This window comes from Blennius ocellaris, assembly GCF_963422515.1.
Source record: "Blennius ocellaris genome assembly, chromosome: 20".
NCBI classification, from domain to species: domain Eukaryota; kingdom Metazoa; phylum Chordata; class Actinopteri; order Blenniiformes; family Blenniidae; genus Blennius; species Blennius ocellaris.
This window is the reverse complement of record NC_137669.1, coordinates 10,912,345-10,931,544: the sequence shown is the minus strand read 5'-3', so window position 1 is coordinate 10,931,544 and position 19,200 is coordinate 10,912,345. Positions and strand designations below refer to the sequence as shown.

Below are 19,200 nucleotides of genomic sequence, written 5' to 3'. Positions count from 1 at the left end.
CATTTCTAAATGCCTGACTGCATGTAAATGTATGCTATTACTGGGTTTTTTTTTAAACAAACTAGTTTGTTTTTTTTACAACTTAGACTATATTCTTTAACTCTTTCATATTTTACTAGGTTTTGTCCATAGAGTGCAGTGCATCATATTGTGCAGTCAGTGTTCTACTACTGATTTCTTTTATTTAATATGACCTGCAGCGCATTTTGGCTGCGAGGAGTCAGAAACTGCGATCGCATCCATATTAATGAGTCTGCAATGTCACAATACAACATCATCGTTCAAAAGTTTATATCAGTCAGCCGCTTCCACCTTCTCCTGCTCCACTTTGTTACCATGGAGAGCTCCAAGACCCTAAAGACAATAATAAGTGCGTGCACAGCATGCGGGAGAACATAATAAATAGATTTATGCGCAATTGTCACATTTAATACATTTACGGAGCGCGCTAGTGAATTCATTATTACACCATATGTTAATGCAGCTGGGTGCGTGTATTTTTCAGACGGCGTGTGTGTGTGTGTGTGTGTGTGTGGGTAGGGGGGGGGGGCTTTCGCTCCCTCTCTCTCTCTCTCTCTCTGTTTCTCCCTCTCTCTCTCTCTCTCTCTCTTCTCGTGCGCTCTGAGCTTTGAAGTGTAACCAACAACTGCTATCCGGAGTCAGCGCTGGAGCCTAATGCCTGATCGGAGCTGCACGCTGTGCATTGTTCTCCGTACAGTGTGATCCTCAGAAACAGCGTGTGCCGGCGCTCTGGATAGGAGGTCGCTCTCAACTTGTGCTCAGGCCATTTTTTAACCCCCCCACCCCCACCCCACCCCCCCTAATGTTTTCTCTCCGCCGTTGCACGGAGAAACGCAGCTCCGCCGGGGAAGAAGAGAGGACGGCGATCAAACTACCCGGACATTAAAACGCGAGATCACCTCGATGGTAAAGGAGCGATTGCTGTGAGCGAACGGGCGCATCGGAGCGTGCAGCAGCCGGAGCCGCGGATCGGGTACCCGGAGATCCATGGGAGAACCGCGGGGATGCAGCCGCCGTCTGCAGCGCCGGGCTGCTGATGTATGAGGGAGCCGGGGGGTCGGGCTCGCTCGCTCGCCCTGCCGACTGGAACAGGTTGATTTCACCTCGATCAAACTTCAGCGGGATTCGGACGTGGGACAATTAGCGCTCGTTTCGAACGCCGAGGATGAAGTGAATGGCTGAGGCTCGCGGCGGCGCGCGCGGAGAGGATGGCAGCTTTATGATGGAGAGCAGCACTGTGACGCGCACCGGACTTTTCGCTGGGTTTACAGGGTTTTTCCAAATATCTGCATCTGCGTGAAGGTCATTCACAATACTGATACGGATCTCCTTCTGATTTGATTGCATCTGTGGTTTCACACGTAGCTTTTCTGTTTAAGATCAGTGCATCCAACAGAGAAGTAAACACTCTCTTGCCACACACCAGGCATTTGGTTGTATCTTTGTATTCGGTTAGTAAATTGATGAGCACATGTAGTCTTGTGGTACCACCGCAGAAGTTACTTTTAAATTGCCGCCCTATTATTTGGAAACAAAATATTGAAACAAAATACCAACATGCAGGGTGCCTTTAGCTGGGGGATGGGGGATAAGCCCCCTTCTGGTCATATACACCCTCATACCCCCCCTTTTTATTTATATTTAGGGAGGGTATACAATTGATCCTCCCCTCATAGTTGACCAATGTTATTATAACAGTAGATCAAGCAAAATACGTAAAAGTAATGTATTTTAAAGTCTAAATAAAGCAGTAATGTTGGATTGCAGGATGTCACTTATCTTCACATTACAAGCTGCATCATTATCTCTTTGCTTTGTCACATCCATAGGCATGGTGCGATTTATGAAGGGGAATCTTTCTGCTCCCAGGCTTTATTGGCTTTCTATGCACAGTTTGCATGTTTTCTCTCGTTCCCCCCAGTGCCTCAAAAACCATGTACTTAATGTCATGACTGTAAACGCTTGTCTTCGAATAATCATGAGAAAGAAAATGAATAAGTGGAATTTATTTTAAATATATGTTTTATTGAGAGACACATTTTAAAACCAAACAATGCTAATGTATTGAAGAAAACATAAAATTTTAAAAGGTCTAGTGAACAACCATGAATGCAAAATGAGCTTTGCCCGTATAAAAATAAGGGTATTTCATGACTTCTGGGGCCCATAAATCATGTACACATGAATGGTATTTATCAGCCGGTGCTAGTACTTTGACCGTGGAAGCTTTGGTATCTTTCTCTATAGACTCCATAAATGGCACCCTTTAGATTTAATGTTTTATTTTTTGATTTGGCTCCATTACATAAAAGACATTGGTTCTGAAAATCAGTGTTTTTATCAGCTAAAAGTGGTTCGCATAAACCCGAAACCCTGAAAACATTCCCTTTCTGCTTTCATCACGCATCATACCTTTCTAATACATCACTATAAATCAGTGCTGGACACCATTAATATTAGAAATCGTTGTTTGTTTGATAAACACGAGAAGTGATGCTTGCTCAATCAAGATAATAGAAGTCATTTCTGTTGGATTACCCTATGCAGTTTTTTTTTTTTTTTTTTTTTTTCTCAATGCTTAATTAGGTTTCTCTGTCTGGTTTAGTGTGAGACCCCAGATGGATCTGCTGTGTAATGGAATCATGAATGCCGAGGGCGGTGACCTTGCTGTAGACCCTCGGCCCCCTCCTGCTAAGCTGGCTCGCCTGGAACAACTTGAGATGGGACCTTCGAATCAGGAGAGGAGCAGGCAGGGGAGCCCTGTGGGGAAAAACCCCTGTCTGGCTCAGAAACCCACTGCAGTGAGGCACAGCAAAGGTACATGGGTTTGATAAAAGTATAGAAAATGTGATTTTTTTCCCCCCAAAATATAATTTTAGCTGCACTCCAAATACCTGATCAAGTGATTATGATTCCTATGTACCATCGCAATAAGTGAGATATATCACACAGCACAGATAAGACTATATTGTTATGACAACTGCAAGCTCCATTCAGTGCAACAGCGGCATCACATGTGACATGATAATGAAATAATCATTGCTTTTTAGGATGGGGAACCACCTGTGACTCCATTCCCAGGTCCCACAGTGTTATGAATTATTTGTGTCTGCAGGGAGCCTGCTGCCAGTGTTCTGTGTTGTGGAGCACAAGGAAATCCCTCAAGAGGGAGAGAGGAGAGAAGAGCATGCTGAGTTTGTTTTGGTAAAGAGAGACCTGCTGTTTAACCAGCTAATAGAGATGGCCCTGCTGACACTGGGGTACTCGCACAGCTCTGCTGCACAAGCGAAAGGTACACTTCACGTATATCATCACTCACAGGGAAATCTTACCCCCCCCCCCCCCCCCCCCTCGTCTTAACTTATATATTTTTGTCTTTTTCAGGCCTGATTCAGGTGGGCAGGTGGAACCCAGTGCCTCTTTCCTGTGTAACGGACGCACCAGATGCAACAGTGGCTGACATGCTGCAGGATGTTCACCATGTCATCACGCTTAAAATACAGCTGCACAGGTAGAGAGAACGTCGTACTGCTATCAGTGTACCTTACAGCCCCATAATTACCATGCCTGAGTGAAATCTAAAGACTCCAAGTTATCTGTCAGAGTACACGCTCGTGAAATGAAGAAGAGGGCGTTGGGATTTATAGAAACACAGGAGCTGTTCAAATGTCCCCGTTCGTCACAAACGCGCGATCATGAAACAGCACACAAAAACCCACCATCCCAAAAGTTAAGCAGTTAAATCAAATCCTACCACAGTTTACTCAATTTATTGACATTTTGAAATGTTTTCTTTTTTCCTGTCAAAACTATTTATTGTTTTAAAGAGAGATAGACCTGAGATTTAATTTTTTGTCAGCCTTTTGCTTTCTCCCACAGGTTAGATTTGTGAGTGTTTGTTTGTTGCCTTGTTCTTCTAAACTGGTGAGCATCTAAACCTGATTTCCCACTGGTATGGGATACGTATGGAGGTCCCAGTTATTGGTTGTTTGTTTTTAGGAGAAGCACCATTTCAGGATGAGGGTTAGACATGTACTTGTTTCGGCTGAGTTCAGAGTGAGTCTGCAGGGAACGATTGTATGTCAAAGCATTGTACTCGTAAGGTAAAGGGAACATAACTTGTGTTCTTCTATTTCTCTCTCTGTGTAACCTGTCATCGGGAAGCACACTACACTTGTCCATGGTCCTTCTGTTTTTAAGGATTTATAGTTTGCGGCTTGTTAAAGTAGGTGATGGTTAAGATTATGGCAGGAGGGACATGTCATGTGTGTGTTTTGTTCAGTTTGTAAATGATGGTATTCATGTGGTTCAGTGTATATACAGGGGGTCTATATGTTACTGAGGTCCATGTCAGAGTGTGATTATTAATATTAACAGTTTAGCTCGTTGTCTTACAGGCTTGACTTTGATAAGAACAGAGAAAAATGTACATTTGCTGTATCTCCTTTCATAAAGTTCAGTTTATTCTGCACATAAAGCATAATTGATCCTATGATAGCAATTTACTGGTGCTGTAAACGAAGCTTTGATAATATCATGCAAAGTCATTAAAGCTTTCAGAACAGCAGGGATAATCCTTACACTGCAATATATCGAAAGATTACAGTTCAAATTTGCACATGTCCTCATTGTATAGCTGTCCCAAACTAGAAGACCTACCAGCCGAGCAGTGGAGCCACTCCACAGTGAGAAACGCTCTGAAGGAACTTCTCAAGGACATGAACCAGAGCTCCCTGGCCAAGGAGTGTCCACTGTCCCAGGTATTTCACACTCTTACACACACACACACACACACACACACACACACACACACACACACACACACACACACACACACACACACACACACACACACACACACACACACACACACACACACACACACACACACACACACACACACACACACACACACACACACACACACACACACACACACACACAAACCTAATTAACACAAAGCGGCATTGAACGCCACCAAAAAGAGAGAGGACAAATTGGATTTGAGTTTAGAATTTTTTGCTATGTCTTTGCCCTTGCATGTCCTTTGTGTGTGTGTGTGTGTGTGTGTGTGTGTGTGTGTGTGTGTGTGTGTGTGTGTGTGTGTGTGTGTGTGTGGGCGCGTGTGTGTGCTTGCGCCTACTTTTGACGTGTGATACAAAGCAAGCGTGTGGTCCAATAGTGAGGCAGCAAGTCCAGATGCAGAAGTAGATAAGGTGCGGGGGCAGAGCGCAGGAGAGAGGAACAGATAAGGAGAGATGCTATCTCTTAAAAAGGCATACTGCCTGGGCCGCTGCCTATCTTGATTCTGCCGACTGGCAGCCTGTCTGCCTGCTTCAGGAACCGTCTCACCCTCACTCAGATTATCTGTCCATCACTCTCACTCTTGGCTGTTTAGTTCTTTCTGCACTCCGGACTGATTCAGCAATAACACCCAAATCTGGATTTAAGATCGTCCTCAATTCTTGTGTGCTTAATTAAGCAAATATAGACACAACTGCAGAAATAATTTACATTAATCATGCAGTGTTTGGGGAAGGCCTCTTTATGAATATTCATAATTATCAACTTAGTCTATCTGTTATTTAGCTGGAGGGTACATAGGACATCTACGGTTTGATAAAAAAAAGAAGCTCTTCACTATCTCTTCACTTCAAATTCCTTCCGTCTCTAAAGTGGTAAGATCTGATACAAACCAATCGTTCCTCCCTCATCTTTCCTCCCCAACCTCTCCCTCTTTCCTATCACTCCCTTAACCCCCCTCTCTTGTTTGTGAGTAGCAGATTAAAATAAATATGAGGAGATGAAAGGTGTAATCAGATGTAAAGATTGCACAGGATGGTCTTCAGGGAAAAGAAACCTGTGTGTGTGTGTGGTGTGTGTGAGTGAGAGAGAGAGAGCGGGGGGGGGGGGGGGGGGTGTTAGTCTCAGTTGACCTCTTGTGATTTGTTTGACTACACACACACACACACACACACACACACACACACACACACACACACACACACACACACACACACACACTCATCTGTCTTTATTATCCTATTTACCTGGGGGTCTTTTTAATAACACAGATCTGAGTTCATTAATATCAGATGTGTGAACAGCTGAGACACCCAGGCCGCCCATAGCAGCAGCTTGGAAAATGTAATGAATTTCTATTGTCTTTTCTCCTCTGTTTCAGAGTATGATATCATCTATTGTAAATAGCACTTACTATGCAAATGTATCAGCTGCCAAGTGTCATGAGTTTGGTCGATGGTACAAACACTTCAAGAAGTCCAAATGCTTCAAAGGTAAGAGATTACAATCACACGTGTACATCAACTGTACTATTTATCTGTTTATCCATCCATCTATCTCCAAAGCAGCAGACTATAAATCAGCTCATAGTTCTAGAGTTGATCTTTGTTCCATTATTGTCACACGCAAAATGTAATGGATGAAGATTTAGTCGACCAAACTAATATAAATTGGTGTTTTGTTACCAGAGGGCCCGAACAGCATGATGTCATCAGTTGGGAAATAATTTCAAACGGGACAATATCAGGGAGACAGCTTGTCAGCTGAAGATCAGTGGAAACTGGGTGATTCAACATGAACAACAAGATTTCAGACTTTACTCCAGTAGAGTTCCTGCGAAATTACCAGAACGTTTGTAGTTAAAGGACACTGTCTGGAGGACCAAATGTGCTCAAATTAAATAGATTAATGTATATGCCATTAAATAATTAATTAATGTGTCAAAAATTAATTAAAATTTGAAATAAATATATAAATGTGGCATTAATTCATTAAAATACCAATTTATTTTATGTAAATCCATATCTAATTATTTCACTATTAAATTAATAATTTCATGGTCCAGTGTTGCACTGCATCATGAATTTATTTGACCTGTCAAACTCGGCCATCACAGTCAGTGGGCGGGGCTCATGCTGATCTCGTCAAACCCATTGCTTTGGTCTGAAGAGTTTTAGAACATGACGGCTACGTTACCGGAGGATCTGCATGAATTTTGAAAGTCTTTCCCTGAGATGAGCTCCAACAACAACAGCCTGCGGCTAAGATTCATAAATAAAAGTTTTATATCCGTCGGGTGGGGGAAAAAAAGACGATGTTTCGAAACCGTACAATCCATTCTAGTGGTTCACTTGGTGACATTTGAATCTTCGTCACAGGCAAAGGCATCTCAGGAAAAGGCTTTTAAAGTTCATGCAGATCCTCCGGTAACATAGCCGTAATGTTTTGAAACTCTTCAGACCAATGCAATGGGTTTGAATCGATTGGCTTTAGCCCCGCCCACTGACTTTGATGGTTGTTTTTTTTTGACAGATAAAATAAATTCATGAAGCAGTGCAACACCGGACCATTAAACAATTAATTAAATAGTGAAATAATTAAATGTGGGCGGTTTTTTTCTCCATAAAATTGTTATTTTAATTAATTGATGACATATTTATATATTTAATTCCAATTGTAATGAATCAATGGCACGTTGAATTAATAATTTAATGCTGTATTTATTTAGTTTTGGCACATTTTGACCATGATATAATTATTTAAATGGTAAAAAAATTGGACATGTTTTTGAACATACAATTTTGGCACATTTAGTCCTCCATAACACTGCTCTTTAAAGACACAAATAGAAAGTTTTATGACAAGTTAATGCAGGAAAATTCGCATATGTTACTTGTACAGTTACACTAAACTGAAATAAATATATTTAGTGGTTTGTGTTTTTTTGTCAAAAAAAAAGTGAAAACATAAAAAAAATGTTTTAGTTATTGTCGTACAAACTGATATTAACACAAAAAGTGTGTTTGGTAGATTAGTTCTTTGCTGTGATGCAATAAATCATTTACAACTTGAAAGCCTGATCCTTTCTTCTTAAATGGTGTCACATTTGCAAGGAACATGAATTTGTGGGACATCGGCCGACAAGTAAGATACGGTTTGCATCCATTAATAAATTGCTGTTTCTTTGCTGCTGCCTCTTGTATTGAGCTTCTGGAAGCCCCCCGGTGCTGCCAATCATGTGTCTGACTGCCGCCTCTCGATGACAGAGGGACACTGAGATGAAACCCTACCACAAACCCCACGTGTCCACAGTGTGGGACCAAAATCTATCAAAGACCACAAGTCCAGAGGACTGCAGAGCAGCTCTGACCTTGGCCTATTAAGCATATGTGGGATGAGTTTGAAGAGTTGAAGAATTGGGAAATCATCCCAGAGCAGCGAGTGAGCCAGCTGGTGATCACCATGAGGTTGTTGTGTTTGAGTGATTCCTCCACATGCTCCCGAGGCTCCTGTGTGTCAAATTAAGAAACTGTTAAATTGCCAATGTTTCTTCAGATTTCAATAATCCAATCCACCACATGACACCGAAAAGGAGCAACAGCAAAGGAACAGTGTTTTAACTTGCAGAGATGGTTTGGTGTTTCAGGTGTAAGGTTTGACGTTTTCGACAAAGAAATATTAGTTAAAGCAACTCAACCAAATGCAGATTCCCTTACTTTTTTGTGCATTATTTACACTCTCGCTTTTGTGTGGAGGTCCACAATTTCCTCAGAGCTCCAGGTTTTCAGTTTCCATGTGGAGACGTCATGACATTTGTCTTTGCTTCCGTTCTCTTTCAGACATTGACAACTTTTCCAACCAGTCCACACATATTCCTGTCACCCAACAGCCCGTCACAGCGAGCTCGGCTGATCAAAGCTCAACCCTGATGTTCCCGCACGGAGCTGTAGCCAACTTATGTAGTCGCCCGCCCCTTGGCCTGCGCCCGCCGGGCCTGGTTACAAACCCCCTCAGCTCCCAAATGGTCAACCAGCAGCTCGTGATGGCACAATTCCTCAACCAGCAATATGCTGTTAGCCGCATGCTCGCTGGGCAAGGTCTCCCGTCATCGCCGCAGCAGTATCTCAACCACCCTCCTGCGGGCAGATCTCCCGTCAAGGTCTTCCCCAAAGCCCCCGACTCCCAGGCCCCGCAGCAGGCGCAGTGCGGCCCAGGGGTGGGCCCTGCAGCCGGGCTGCAAAATCCAACATCAGCCATCTCTTCTGTGGGACCAACGGACGTGCCAAACGACATCTACCACTGTGTGAGGGAGGAGCTCAAGAGGGCGGGCATCTCCCAAGCCATCTTCGCAAGGGTGGCCTTCAACAGGACCCAGGTATGACAGGAGGACTGGCCAGGGTGCATCCATTTGTTTAAGACTGCCTGAAGTGATCCTGTGTGTCTCCTGGTGTCATGGTGATTGTGGCGTGCGTGCTTCGTGATAAGTGTATTTGGTGGTTGGCACATTAGCGTGGCCTTTGCCGCAGTGGCCCCCCTTCCCCCTGTACATGTGTGTATGTATGTGTATGTGTGTTTGTGCCAGCTCTCTGCACCACAAACCTTGTGCCAGCACTAAAGCAGCTGCTGGGCCAACTAATCACAACCCCTTGGAGGAATCCTGTCTCCCTCTCTACCTCTTGCTGTTCCTCACTGTCCTTCCATCTTGCCACCTTTCACTCTGGCGGCTCCTATATTGATTCAGTCTCGAACCCATTTCAATTTCTTTTTTTAATCTCTCTTTGTCTATGGATTTTCCCCCTCATTTTATGTTCATATCTCCATACTACCATCTCTTACTGACACTAAAATGCAACTTTATCTGTGTCCATCATCGTACATTCACCACTGCTCCCACAGAAATGGGGCTCAAAGGACAGGCTAAGCCCGTTGTTATTATTATTATTACCATCATTATCATTTTCATCACAATAAGCAGAGTTAGTTATTATCCACCCCCATGTTTCCCCCGCTGCTCAGGCTAAGGTGCTCTGGTGCTCCGCCATACAAGTTGGGCATCATGCCAAGACGTCATCTAGAAGTGAGGGAAACATTTGTCATTTGACGGCTCACATAAAGCTTCCGTCTACTTGGAAGGCGTTGTTACTGGGTGGATCCAACAATGGTCCATGATTTGAATAAGAACGCCGTTTCCTTGTATGCCATTTCTCTGCGAGCATAAAATCTGATTTCTTTTTAGGGAATAAGCCTGACAATTTGCATGTGGTGTTTGAAAGCTTTCCTGTTTAGAGAGAGATACACGCAGAATAATGCTAGCTGTATCGGCAAGCTTAGCTCTTTCTTGATGCCTTTCAGAACCGGATCCAGGGTTTGATATGGAGGACTTTTGTCAAAATAATTTAGACAAACTGCATTTGAGTTGTATGATCTTCAGTCAGAAAGTCCAGGAAAACACAACATTGGATCTGAATAACTATGTAAAATCAGGTGGACTGCAAACAGCTGCAGGGAAATCTGACCCCTTCCAAATATTCTGTCCTTCCTTTATTTAATATTTTGCACCTTAATGGATCTTTTCCTTATGAATAGTGTTTTATCCTTGAGTAAGTTTTAGATTACTACTTTGTGTTATTAATCATTCTCACCTTACTATCTATTGCTACCTGACTGTTGCAACATTGGAATGTTGCAAATGTCGGACAAATATGGTTGATTTCATCTCGTTTAACACTGTAATCAGATTAATCAGATTTACCTGTGATCACGTTTGTTTGTGTGCGGCAACCAGGGTTTGCTCTCAGAGATCCTGAGGAAGGAGGAGGACCTGAAGCATGCGTCTCAATCACTGCTGGTCAACTTGCGGGCCATGCACGGCTTCCTGCAGCTCCCCGAGGTCGAGAGGGAGCGTATCTACCAGGAGGAGAAGGAGAGGAGTCTGACTGGGTTCACGCCGAGCTGCAACAACACACCACCCAGATCCACACAGGTCAGTCAGAGGAAGACACTGAGGTTTCTAACGTGTGGAATAATTCATAATAATTAACTATAAAAGCAGTTTTCAGGTATCTGTGTTTTCAATAAAAAAAAAACACTTTTATGTACAAAGGGAGTGTTTAGATTAGATTCGATTCACCCTATTTTGGAAAGCAGTCACACTAAATGTGCACTATATACTCAATAGTTCAAACTTGTACTCACATTTGGTTGTATTATGGCTGCAAAGATCACAGCTGTGAAGTTGGATATGCATTTCTATTTAATGGAGAGTTAGGGAAACGCCCTGGAGTGCTGATCGAGTCATCAGACATCTGACACCGCTTTACAGGGAGACAAAAGGAGAAGATTTGATGTGAAAATATTCCAATATTATTATTTCTGATAATTATCTGGCACAGATCAAAAGATAAATGTGCAAATGGCCCATCGACACAAGATTAAAACTGGGAATGGGTATTTTCCATTTGGCCCATCGACACAAGATTAAAACTGGGAATGGGTATTTTCCATTTCATTGGTTTTGAAATGCAGGCTGTCTTCATGTGAAATATAAATGATCCATCACTGGCTTCACAGTCTGGACACTTTTGTTGTCCCTGCAGTTGTTTGTAAATTCATCCATTCCTCGGTAATCGTGTTTACGCTGAAGTCAAACATCCCTTTAAAAAAAAAAAATCATCTTGATTGTGTCTTTTTAGGCAAGGCTGTCCCCGGTTACAGCGGACAGAGTTTTCAAGACTGAGAGCTGCGTTCTCAATGTCAGTGCTTCCATCTATGAGGAGATTCAGCATGAAATGAAGAGAGCCAAGGTGTCTCAAGCTCTGTTTGCAAAAGTTGCAGCCTCCAAAAGTCAGGTACTTGCTTTAGTCGAAGAGTGAATCTGTGGAGCATGTCCACACACACGCGCACACACACACACGCGCGCATGCGCATACTGCAACTCGGTCATATCTATTGCTTCATCTGATGCTCAAATTTAGCATTCATGATAATTCCACCTCCTCGTTTGAAGCAGGGATGGTTAGTGTGTGGAAGAAAGCCCAGATAATCAACCAGCAGCTGTACTCTGCAGAGAACTATCATCAGTGCATCAGACTGCTATTGTGTCCTAAATTATCGCTTTAATAGTTGCCATACACACAGGCGCGCATGCACACTGTGAACTTGTGCACACAGACATACTGTACGAGCACAGGCGCACATAGACACACAATGGCACCAATACAAATATACACACAAGCATGATTTGAGTGTTTATTGTTCTCATTTTTATGGCGGCCCCATAAGCTTGTTATTGCCTTTTGTTTTGAGGATAATTTCCCTTCATGGAATGGGAGGATTTTAGCTGTCTCATTTTCTCTCCCTCTTTAGCATTGCTCCAATTTTTACCTTCTTTCTTTCTTTTTTGTTTCCACTTGCAACGTCTCTCTCTCTCTCTCTCTTCTCATTATCAAGATGTTTAGAGGTCATTCAACGGTCATGCCAGTACAGACAGGTGGTCCAACACCCCTGAGGTCCTTTTTCTATCTCTTCACTGGCCTCTGTTGTTACTTTACTTCCTCCATGCACTCTTTACCCGTGCCTTTCCATCCCTTCTCTCTCTCTTTCACTCGCTCACTCGTTCTCCACCCCCCCATCCCCACCCCCCCCCGTATTACCCGGGTGTTTGGCAGGCAGAACCATGTTGGATCTTTCCCTTCTATCTGCACTGTGCATCTGGACGGCATTGTGTGCTAGAGTTGGGCTACAGCCAGGTGTGTGTGCGTGTGTGTGTGTGTGTGTGTGTGTGTGTGTGTGTGTGTGTGTGTGTGTGTGTGTGTGTGTGTGTGTGTGTGTGTGTGTGTGTGTGTGTGTGTGTGTGTGTGTGTGTGTGTGTGTGTGTGAGGGAGAGTATATCACCCTGCTTGCAAACGCAATCATGCTCCAGTTCATAAATCTGAAAGTAGCTTGGCTTTCCCGCTATCTGCCTCTCACAAGTTTCCTCCCTTGTGATGCACAAACAGTACAAACTAATAACAAAATCTGACGATGATCTTCAGATTAGGCAGTAAAACACATTGGAATTCATCATAATTGTCTGCGTTTATATGCCGAGAGTGAACAGCAACCAGTTTGTGCTTGGAAGTTCTCTAAATGGGCCCACAATCCATAGGTTCTCCAAAAACTTGGCAGATTCACTTTTGCAAGTATTATTCCTTTCTCTGACGTTTCTTTTTTTCTTTTTTTTAATGAAGACATCACAGGCATAAATGTGTGTTTACAAAAGGGTTTAAACTTCAAAATTCAGAACTTTGCGCCGTGTATGTGCGTACCGGCTGTAGGGCTGGCTCTGTGAGCTGCTGCGCTGGAAGGAGGACCCCAGTCCAGAAAACCGGACCCTGTGGGAGAACCTGTGCATGATCCGCCGCTTCCTCAGCCTGTCGCAGACCGAACGAGACGCCATCTATGAGCAGGAGAGCAGCAACATGACTTCACAGCAGCACTGCGTGGACAGGCTCACGCTGCTCAGCAATGACAATACACTGGTGAGGCTACAAGAGGAAGATAAACAGAAGATTATCAGACACTGTTCTGAACTCTGCAGAGCGGGTTTCAGACAAAAAAAAAAAAAAAAAAAAAAGAGTGGCGCACAGTGATTTTCTCTTTCTATACTTAAAGCTATAGACACATCAAAAAATATAGAGCCTTAAGGAGACATTGGAAATAAAGCGATGTATGAAATGTAATCTAAACATGATGGGAAATTTAATAGAAATTAATTCACACTAAATGCCAATAAATCTCTGGGGCATTCAATGGAAGAGAAGCCCAGTAATGACAGTAAAATGTCAGAAAAAGATGATTGCGACATTAAGCAATGATCCATGAAGCTGATTAGCTATCTTTCTTTCACTTCCATTGCTTGTGCATGGATTATTGGGGGGAGAATTGTACAAACTCATAGTTAATATGGGAAGATGTGAATACCATAGTTTGTGTGTACAGTATACTCCGGCAAATCGTTGCATTACTTGACAAGAAACGACGAAAGAACACATGAGCGAGCTCAAATCCTGATCTGCTCAGTGAACAACAACCTTGGATGCTATTGTTTACTAACCACCGTACTGCTTATCAGATGTATATTCCCCGATGCCAGTATATACATCTAGAATTAAGGAATAGTAAAAAAGGGTAGCATGTAAACAAATAAGAAAACAAGTCATTTAAAATGGTCCTGTAAAGGCTGGCTTACAAAATAGGGAACCATTCAAATTCAACACAATGACATGCATGTTAACATGATGAAAATAAGCTTCTGTTGGTAATGAAAAATTCAAACGCATGTTTTTTTTTTCTTTCACTAATGTATAATTTCTCTCATCAGTACCAGCGCAACTCCCCGGTGCCACAGCAACAGCATCTTCAACCCCACCAACCCCTGCAGCCCGAGAAAGGACCTCACCTGTCTCCACGGCAACCCTGCGCCGCATCACCAGCCGAGTCAGACGTCGGGGGCAACTGGGGGCATTTGAGAGTTCGTTTGCAGGGCAGAAGCAGTAGCAGCAGTGAGAAAGAGGAATGTAGGGAGTGGGTAGAAGGTGGACGAGCAGACTGGGTTTCCACTGAGGGACTGAGGGATAACGGCACCGAGAGCAGTGAGCAGGTTTGGGATGGAAATATGGGAAATGAAGGCGCCGGAGACATTGACGGAGACGGCAAGAAGGGTAAGGTCAAGGAGAAGCTGTCGGTGAAGTGGCCCGCTATGAAAATCGAGGACTACGGCAGGGGTGGGGATTGTTCAAAGGCAGATAATAACCAGGCATTAAGTCAAGACAAGGGCCAAGCTGAGGGGTTGAGCGTGTCCAGCGAGGCCCTGGTGATCCTGCAGAGCTTCATCCAAGACGTAGGCCACAACCCGGACGAGGAGGCAGTCCACACGCTGTCCGCTCAGCTGGGCCTGCCCAAACACACCATCCGCAGCTTCTTCAGCAGCCAGCACCACGGACAAAGCCAAGACTACGGCCAGAGCCCAGAACACTGCCGCAACCAGCTTGGCTGCACGAGGCTCTCACAGGCAGACATGACGGCGGAAACGAACGAGGAGGGCGATGTGAAAACTGAAACTGAGCAAAAAGAGGAGAAGCCAACAGGGACGAATGAAGCCAGTGAGATAACAGTTTTGAAAGAAGTAAATGTTGGTACTCAAACCTTTCTTCCTATGAAAGAGGAACAGGAGAGCTATATCTAGCCCACGTGCATCGAGTGTATGTGGAACGACCCACACATAGTTTATTCCGTTACACGCGAATTCAGCGACAGTTAAATGTTGTTTGAGTACAAATCTGTAAGGTAGAATTGACCTGTCGTTACATGTGTGCCATTTGACACTGTGAAAAGATAAACTGTCACTTGTTTAAGCAACAGCTTGCAGAATATTTACTTAGAAACCCGTTCTGTGATATAAGGGTCCTAAATGCACTCGAGGCAGAGTCGACTGTGACTTTGTGTACATATACATCTTGTACACAGTCTCTGAACCTTTGACTGGAATAATGGGAATCAATACAATGGGGCTCAGAATACCCGTTAATATAAATTGTTGGCTGATTGATGGACATTTTTGAGAGACGTTCACACCAGAATTGCCTTGTAGAAAGTGGCACTGCCAATCAGATTTTTAAAAAGAAATGATCTACATCACAATTATGTTGTCATTTTTCTATGTTAAACAGTACTTTGTGGTTTGATTCTCTCTCTCATGAATCTCACGGTTGATGTTTGTCTGTCTCTTCATATAGAATATTCTTGTATTTGGCTCAAATTTAATGTTTATTAGGAAGTGAATTTACATATCACACAACATGAACATGATGACACTTTCCAGTAGATTTATTTGAGCATTTAGTGTAATTATAAGGATATAATGATGACTTATTATATTAATAATACAAAGCATTTTGTGGTAGTTGGTGAAAGGACTAATGAGTCATCCAAGCTAAAAGACATCTAAAATGTTCCCACTGAAAATGTCTCAATGCCAGTGTCTACCTTTAAAGTTTGTCCACACTAACAAAGTTTAATGTGTTGGTTAAAGTACAAATTTGCTTCTGAACATACTGTATTTTGCATACAGTATTGCTACTGCATGGGTTTGTTAATATCTCAAAATACAGTGGAGCTATAATAATAATAATAATAATATTAATAATAATAATAATAAAATACTTAAAGGTTTCTAATGAAGCTCTGCTTTAAACCTGGTGTGTTGTTCATCCATCAAACCATTTACCTTCGACACCACTTTATCCAACTTAAGGTAGCTGGGGCCGATCCCATCTGACTATAAGCAAATGCAGAGTCACCAGTGAGCCTCGAATGTATGTTTTCGGACTGTGGGAGGAAGCCACAGTATTTAAAGAAAATCCAGGTATGCACAGGGGAGAACATGCAAACTCCACACCGAAAAGCCTTGAGCTGGATCATATAAACTCGCTGTGAGGCAAGGGTGCCCACCACGACACCAGTGTGGCCAAGAGTGGGTTGTATGGAGTGCTAATATTCAATATTTCATAATTAAAGAGATCAAACGTCTAATTCTGTGTGAGCATGTGGCCGAAGACAGCTGGAGGCTTTTTTTCTGCAATCTTACTTCCTAAAACATGATTACTTTTATCGTAAGGAGCATAAAACCAGATTTTTGAAATTTAATAATATTTTCTTTAAATGGGTGAGCAATGTAGAGAACTTGAATCAGATTTTTGTTAAATTCCTCATATTAGAAAACTCTTTTGGTGAAAAAAAAAAAAAAAGCAGACATGTAAAAAAAAAAAAAAGTGATGAAGTTAATTTATCAGTGAATTATTTTGGGCCTGCTGGAAAAGATCTATTATAAACGGTTGTGACGCACACTGTCTGCACTCGTGTTAAAGACTGAGCGCCGAAGACTTTCTCTATTTTCTATATTATTGTGTCTATGTTGATGAATTAATGTCATTGTTTCTTACCCTTACACACTATTCCTCTGTGCTGATCAGCGGGACACTCTGTGCCAGTGGATCCGTGACTCTCTGCGATCACATGTCCCTCAGTGCTGCCAGTGTTTTCTCTTCTTCCTCTCTTTTTAGTCGATAAACTGCTATTTTCATCCGTTTCTGCTTCTTCCTCTCTGCCCCTGACTCTCATATGCCTCACCTCAGGACTTTCCACATTGCCGCTCCCGTGCTCCACTCAGACAGTGCAACAATCAAGCCCTATTTGGTCAGAATAGCTTCATAGAGTAATTTAATAAAGCTCTGCTCCTTTCTGTCATCTGTTTCCATGACAATACCTTAGTCAGGGCCAACAAGAGGCCATGAAAGCCTCATCATCAGTAATATTAGCTATAATAATGATGATAATGGCGCTCTTGAAATGCCATGCCTGTGATGATGATGGTAATAGCAATGACGGTCATTATTCCCGCTTTGTGTTAACCAACCCCCCCCTCCTCCTGTCTGACACACACACACACACAAACACACACTACCAGTGCACACATTTCCATCAGTGATGTTATTTAATGTTTCCCCTGTAGATATTATCACACTCACACAGACCATTTTGCTGCTCTGATTAAGTGATTTGTGTGTGTGAGTGTGTGTGTGTGTGTGTGTGTGTGTGTGTGTGTGTGTGTGTGTGTGTGTGTGTGTGTGTGTGTGTGTGTGTGTGTGTGTGTGTGTGTGTGTGAGTGTGATGTCTTCTCCTTTGTCTGCTGGAAGCAGTTTGTGATGAAGGTGCGCTCTGCAGATAAACTTGACTTATCTGACCTCACAAATTGCTGCAGTTCCGTCGACATAAAACTGTTTTAATCAACCCTGATTTTATACAGCCTGTGTGGTGTTCTTGCTTATTCAGGATGTGTTTTATCCCCCTTTGGTGCTGTGCTTTGCCACAACCTTGTGTTTTAACAGTGAGGACGGCACCATCAGTCATTCTATCGTGGTTTCATGGTATTTGTGAAAGAACGGACTATTTCTTGCACAAACATGAATTTACAAGAAGCTTGACATGTGGATGAACCTTCCAAGTGTAGTTGGCATATGACAAGAGGGTGAAAAAGACAAAACACGCGAAAAAACCTGAATCTTTGTTTACACAGTGAAAACAGGGATCGGGGTGATCTTGTGATGTTCCAATGCTTTTCACACAATACATTAAAATCTCTAAATAACTACATTCATTTTGGCCACTATGATAAGTTCAGATATGTTTTTGGATTTTTTTTCATTATAAACTACAGTAGAAAAATAAGGTGAGAGAGAGAATGGGGAAGGGTTATTACACCCTGGACATATTGTCAAACAGGACAAATACAGAGAGACAACCACACATCCTCTCTGAAAATTGGATATCAGAATATACATTGTTGTCTAAAATTGCAGAGTCAATAGGTTGTGAGTGATGCCCAGAGAGGGTTGGACACTGGATGGAACTTGTCTCATTAAAGAACTCAGGACTTTGTAAAAAGGTGCAGTGATGGCCGAGAGCCTTCCAACCTTGTGTCTGGAGGTTCAAATCCCACTGCCAATAGTTGGGTCAATGAGCATAGCCCTTCAATATGAAGTTTAAACTGATTTAATTTAAAGTAAATAAAAAGGAAGTGCAAAGATATAAGTTCAACTTAAGGTTGTTGTTTTTTTTAAAGCACGCATATCCTGGCTAAATCCAATCTGAAGTGCAGGCAGAATATTACCATACAAATCTTCAGTTAAAAATAAAAACAAATACAAAAAAAACCTTTTAATTTCAATAGACACATTCATACTGTCAGTCTTATTATTCAGCCCTTCATTTTTTGCTAATGTTGGCCTGGTAGATACTGCAGCTCCTGCAGAGGCAGATGTTGTGAAAGACAAACTTTTCTGACATCTTCTTTCATTAATTGCTGGTGTAAAACCTGATCTTAACTTTTGTTTGTACTTCCAGTTGTTACAGAGTCGACTGATGGCACTTCTGGATTTGTGAAGGCAGGCCTTGATGTCTTTATGGGCACCACTGTCACTAATAAATGATCTGAGGTTTGTGTGAAAGAAGCATTTATACAAGGTGTTAACAGACAAGGATGAGAAGTGAGTATTGAGGCTCGATTTAAAAAAAAAAGAAAAAAGGATCAAGAAGGTGCCTGTCTGCTGTGCAATGGCAAGTTGCTCCATGAACGCTGACGAAGCAGAATTCTGGTTTTTCGATTATCTCACGTGTCAGATCAAAGCGCCAGTGCATAATTTACAAAATGCACAACTTGGACGTGCCGAGCCTCCTTACCTCCGTGTACGTTGAGGGGTCTCCACAAGGGCGCATACCTACTACCATACAAACCTGCAGACCGCGGCACAGCCGCATCGCGAGCCTCCGTCACGTGAC

General features: G+C 42.7%; 1 protein-coding gene across 1 annotated transcript; it reads left to right on the top strand.

Moving 5' to 3' along the window:
• Positions 1 to 2,630: 2,630 nt before the first annotated feature.
• satb1a (SATB homeobox 1a) lies at positions 2,631 to 15,049 on the top strand (the record flags this gene model as incomplete). Its single annotated transcript, XM_080515554.1, has 10 exons — positions 2,631 to 2,838; positions 3,137 to 3,313; positions 3,406 to 3,532; positions 4,658 to 4,781; positions 6,206 to 6,317; positions 8,664 to 9,199; positions 10,610 to 10,807; positions 11,517 to 11,672; positions 13,140 to 13,343; positions 14,186 to 15,049. The coding sequence occupies exons 1-10, from the start codon at positions 2,640 to 2,642 to the stop codon at positions 15,047 to 15,049; spliced, it is 2,697 nt and encodes an 898-aa protein (XP_080371680.1). The 5' UTR covers positions 2,631 to 2,639.
• Positions 15,050 to 19,200: the final 4,151 nt, after the last annotated feature.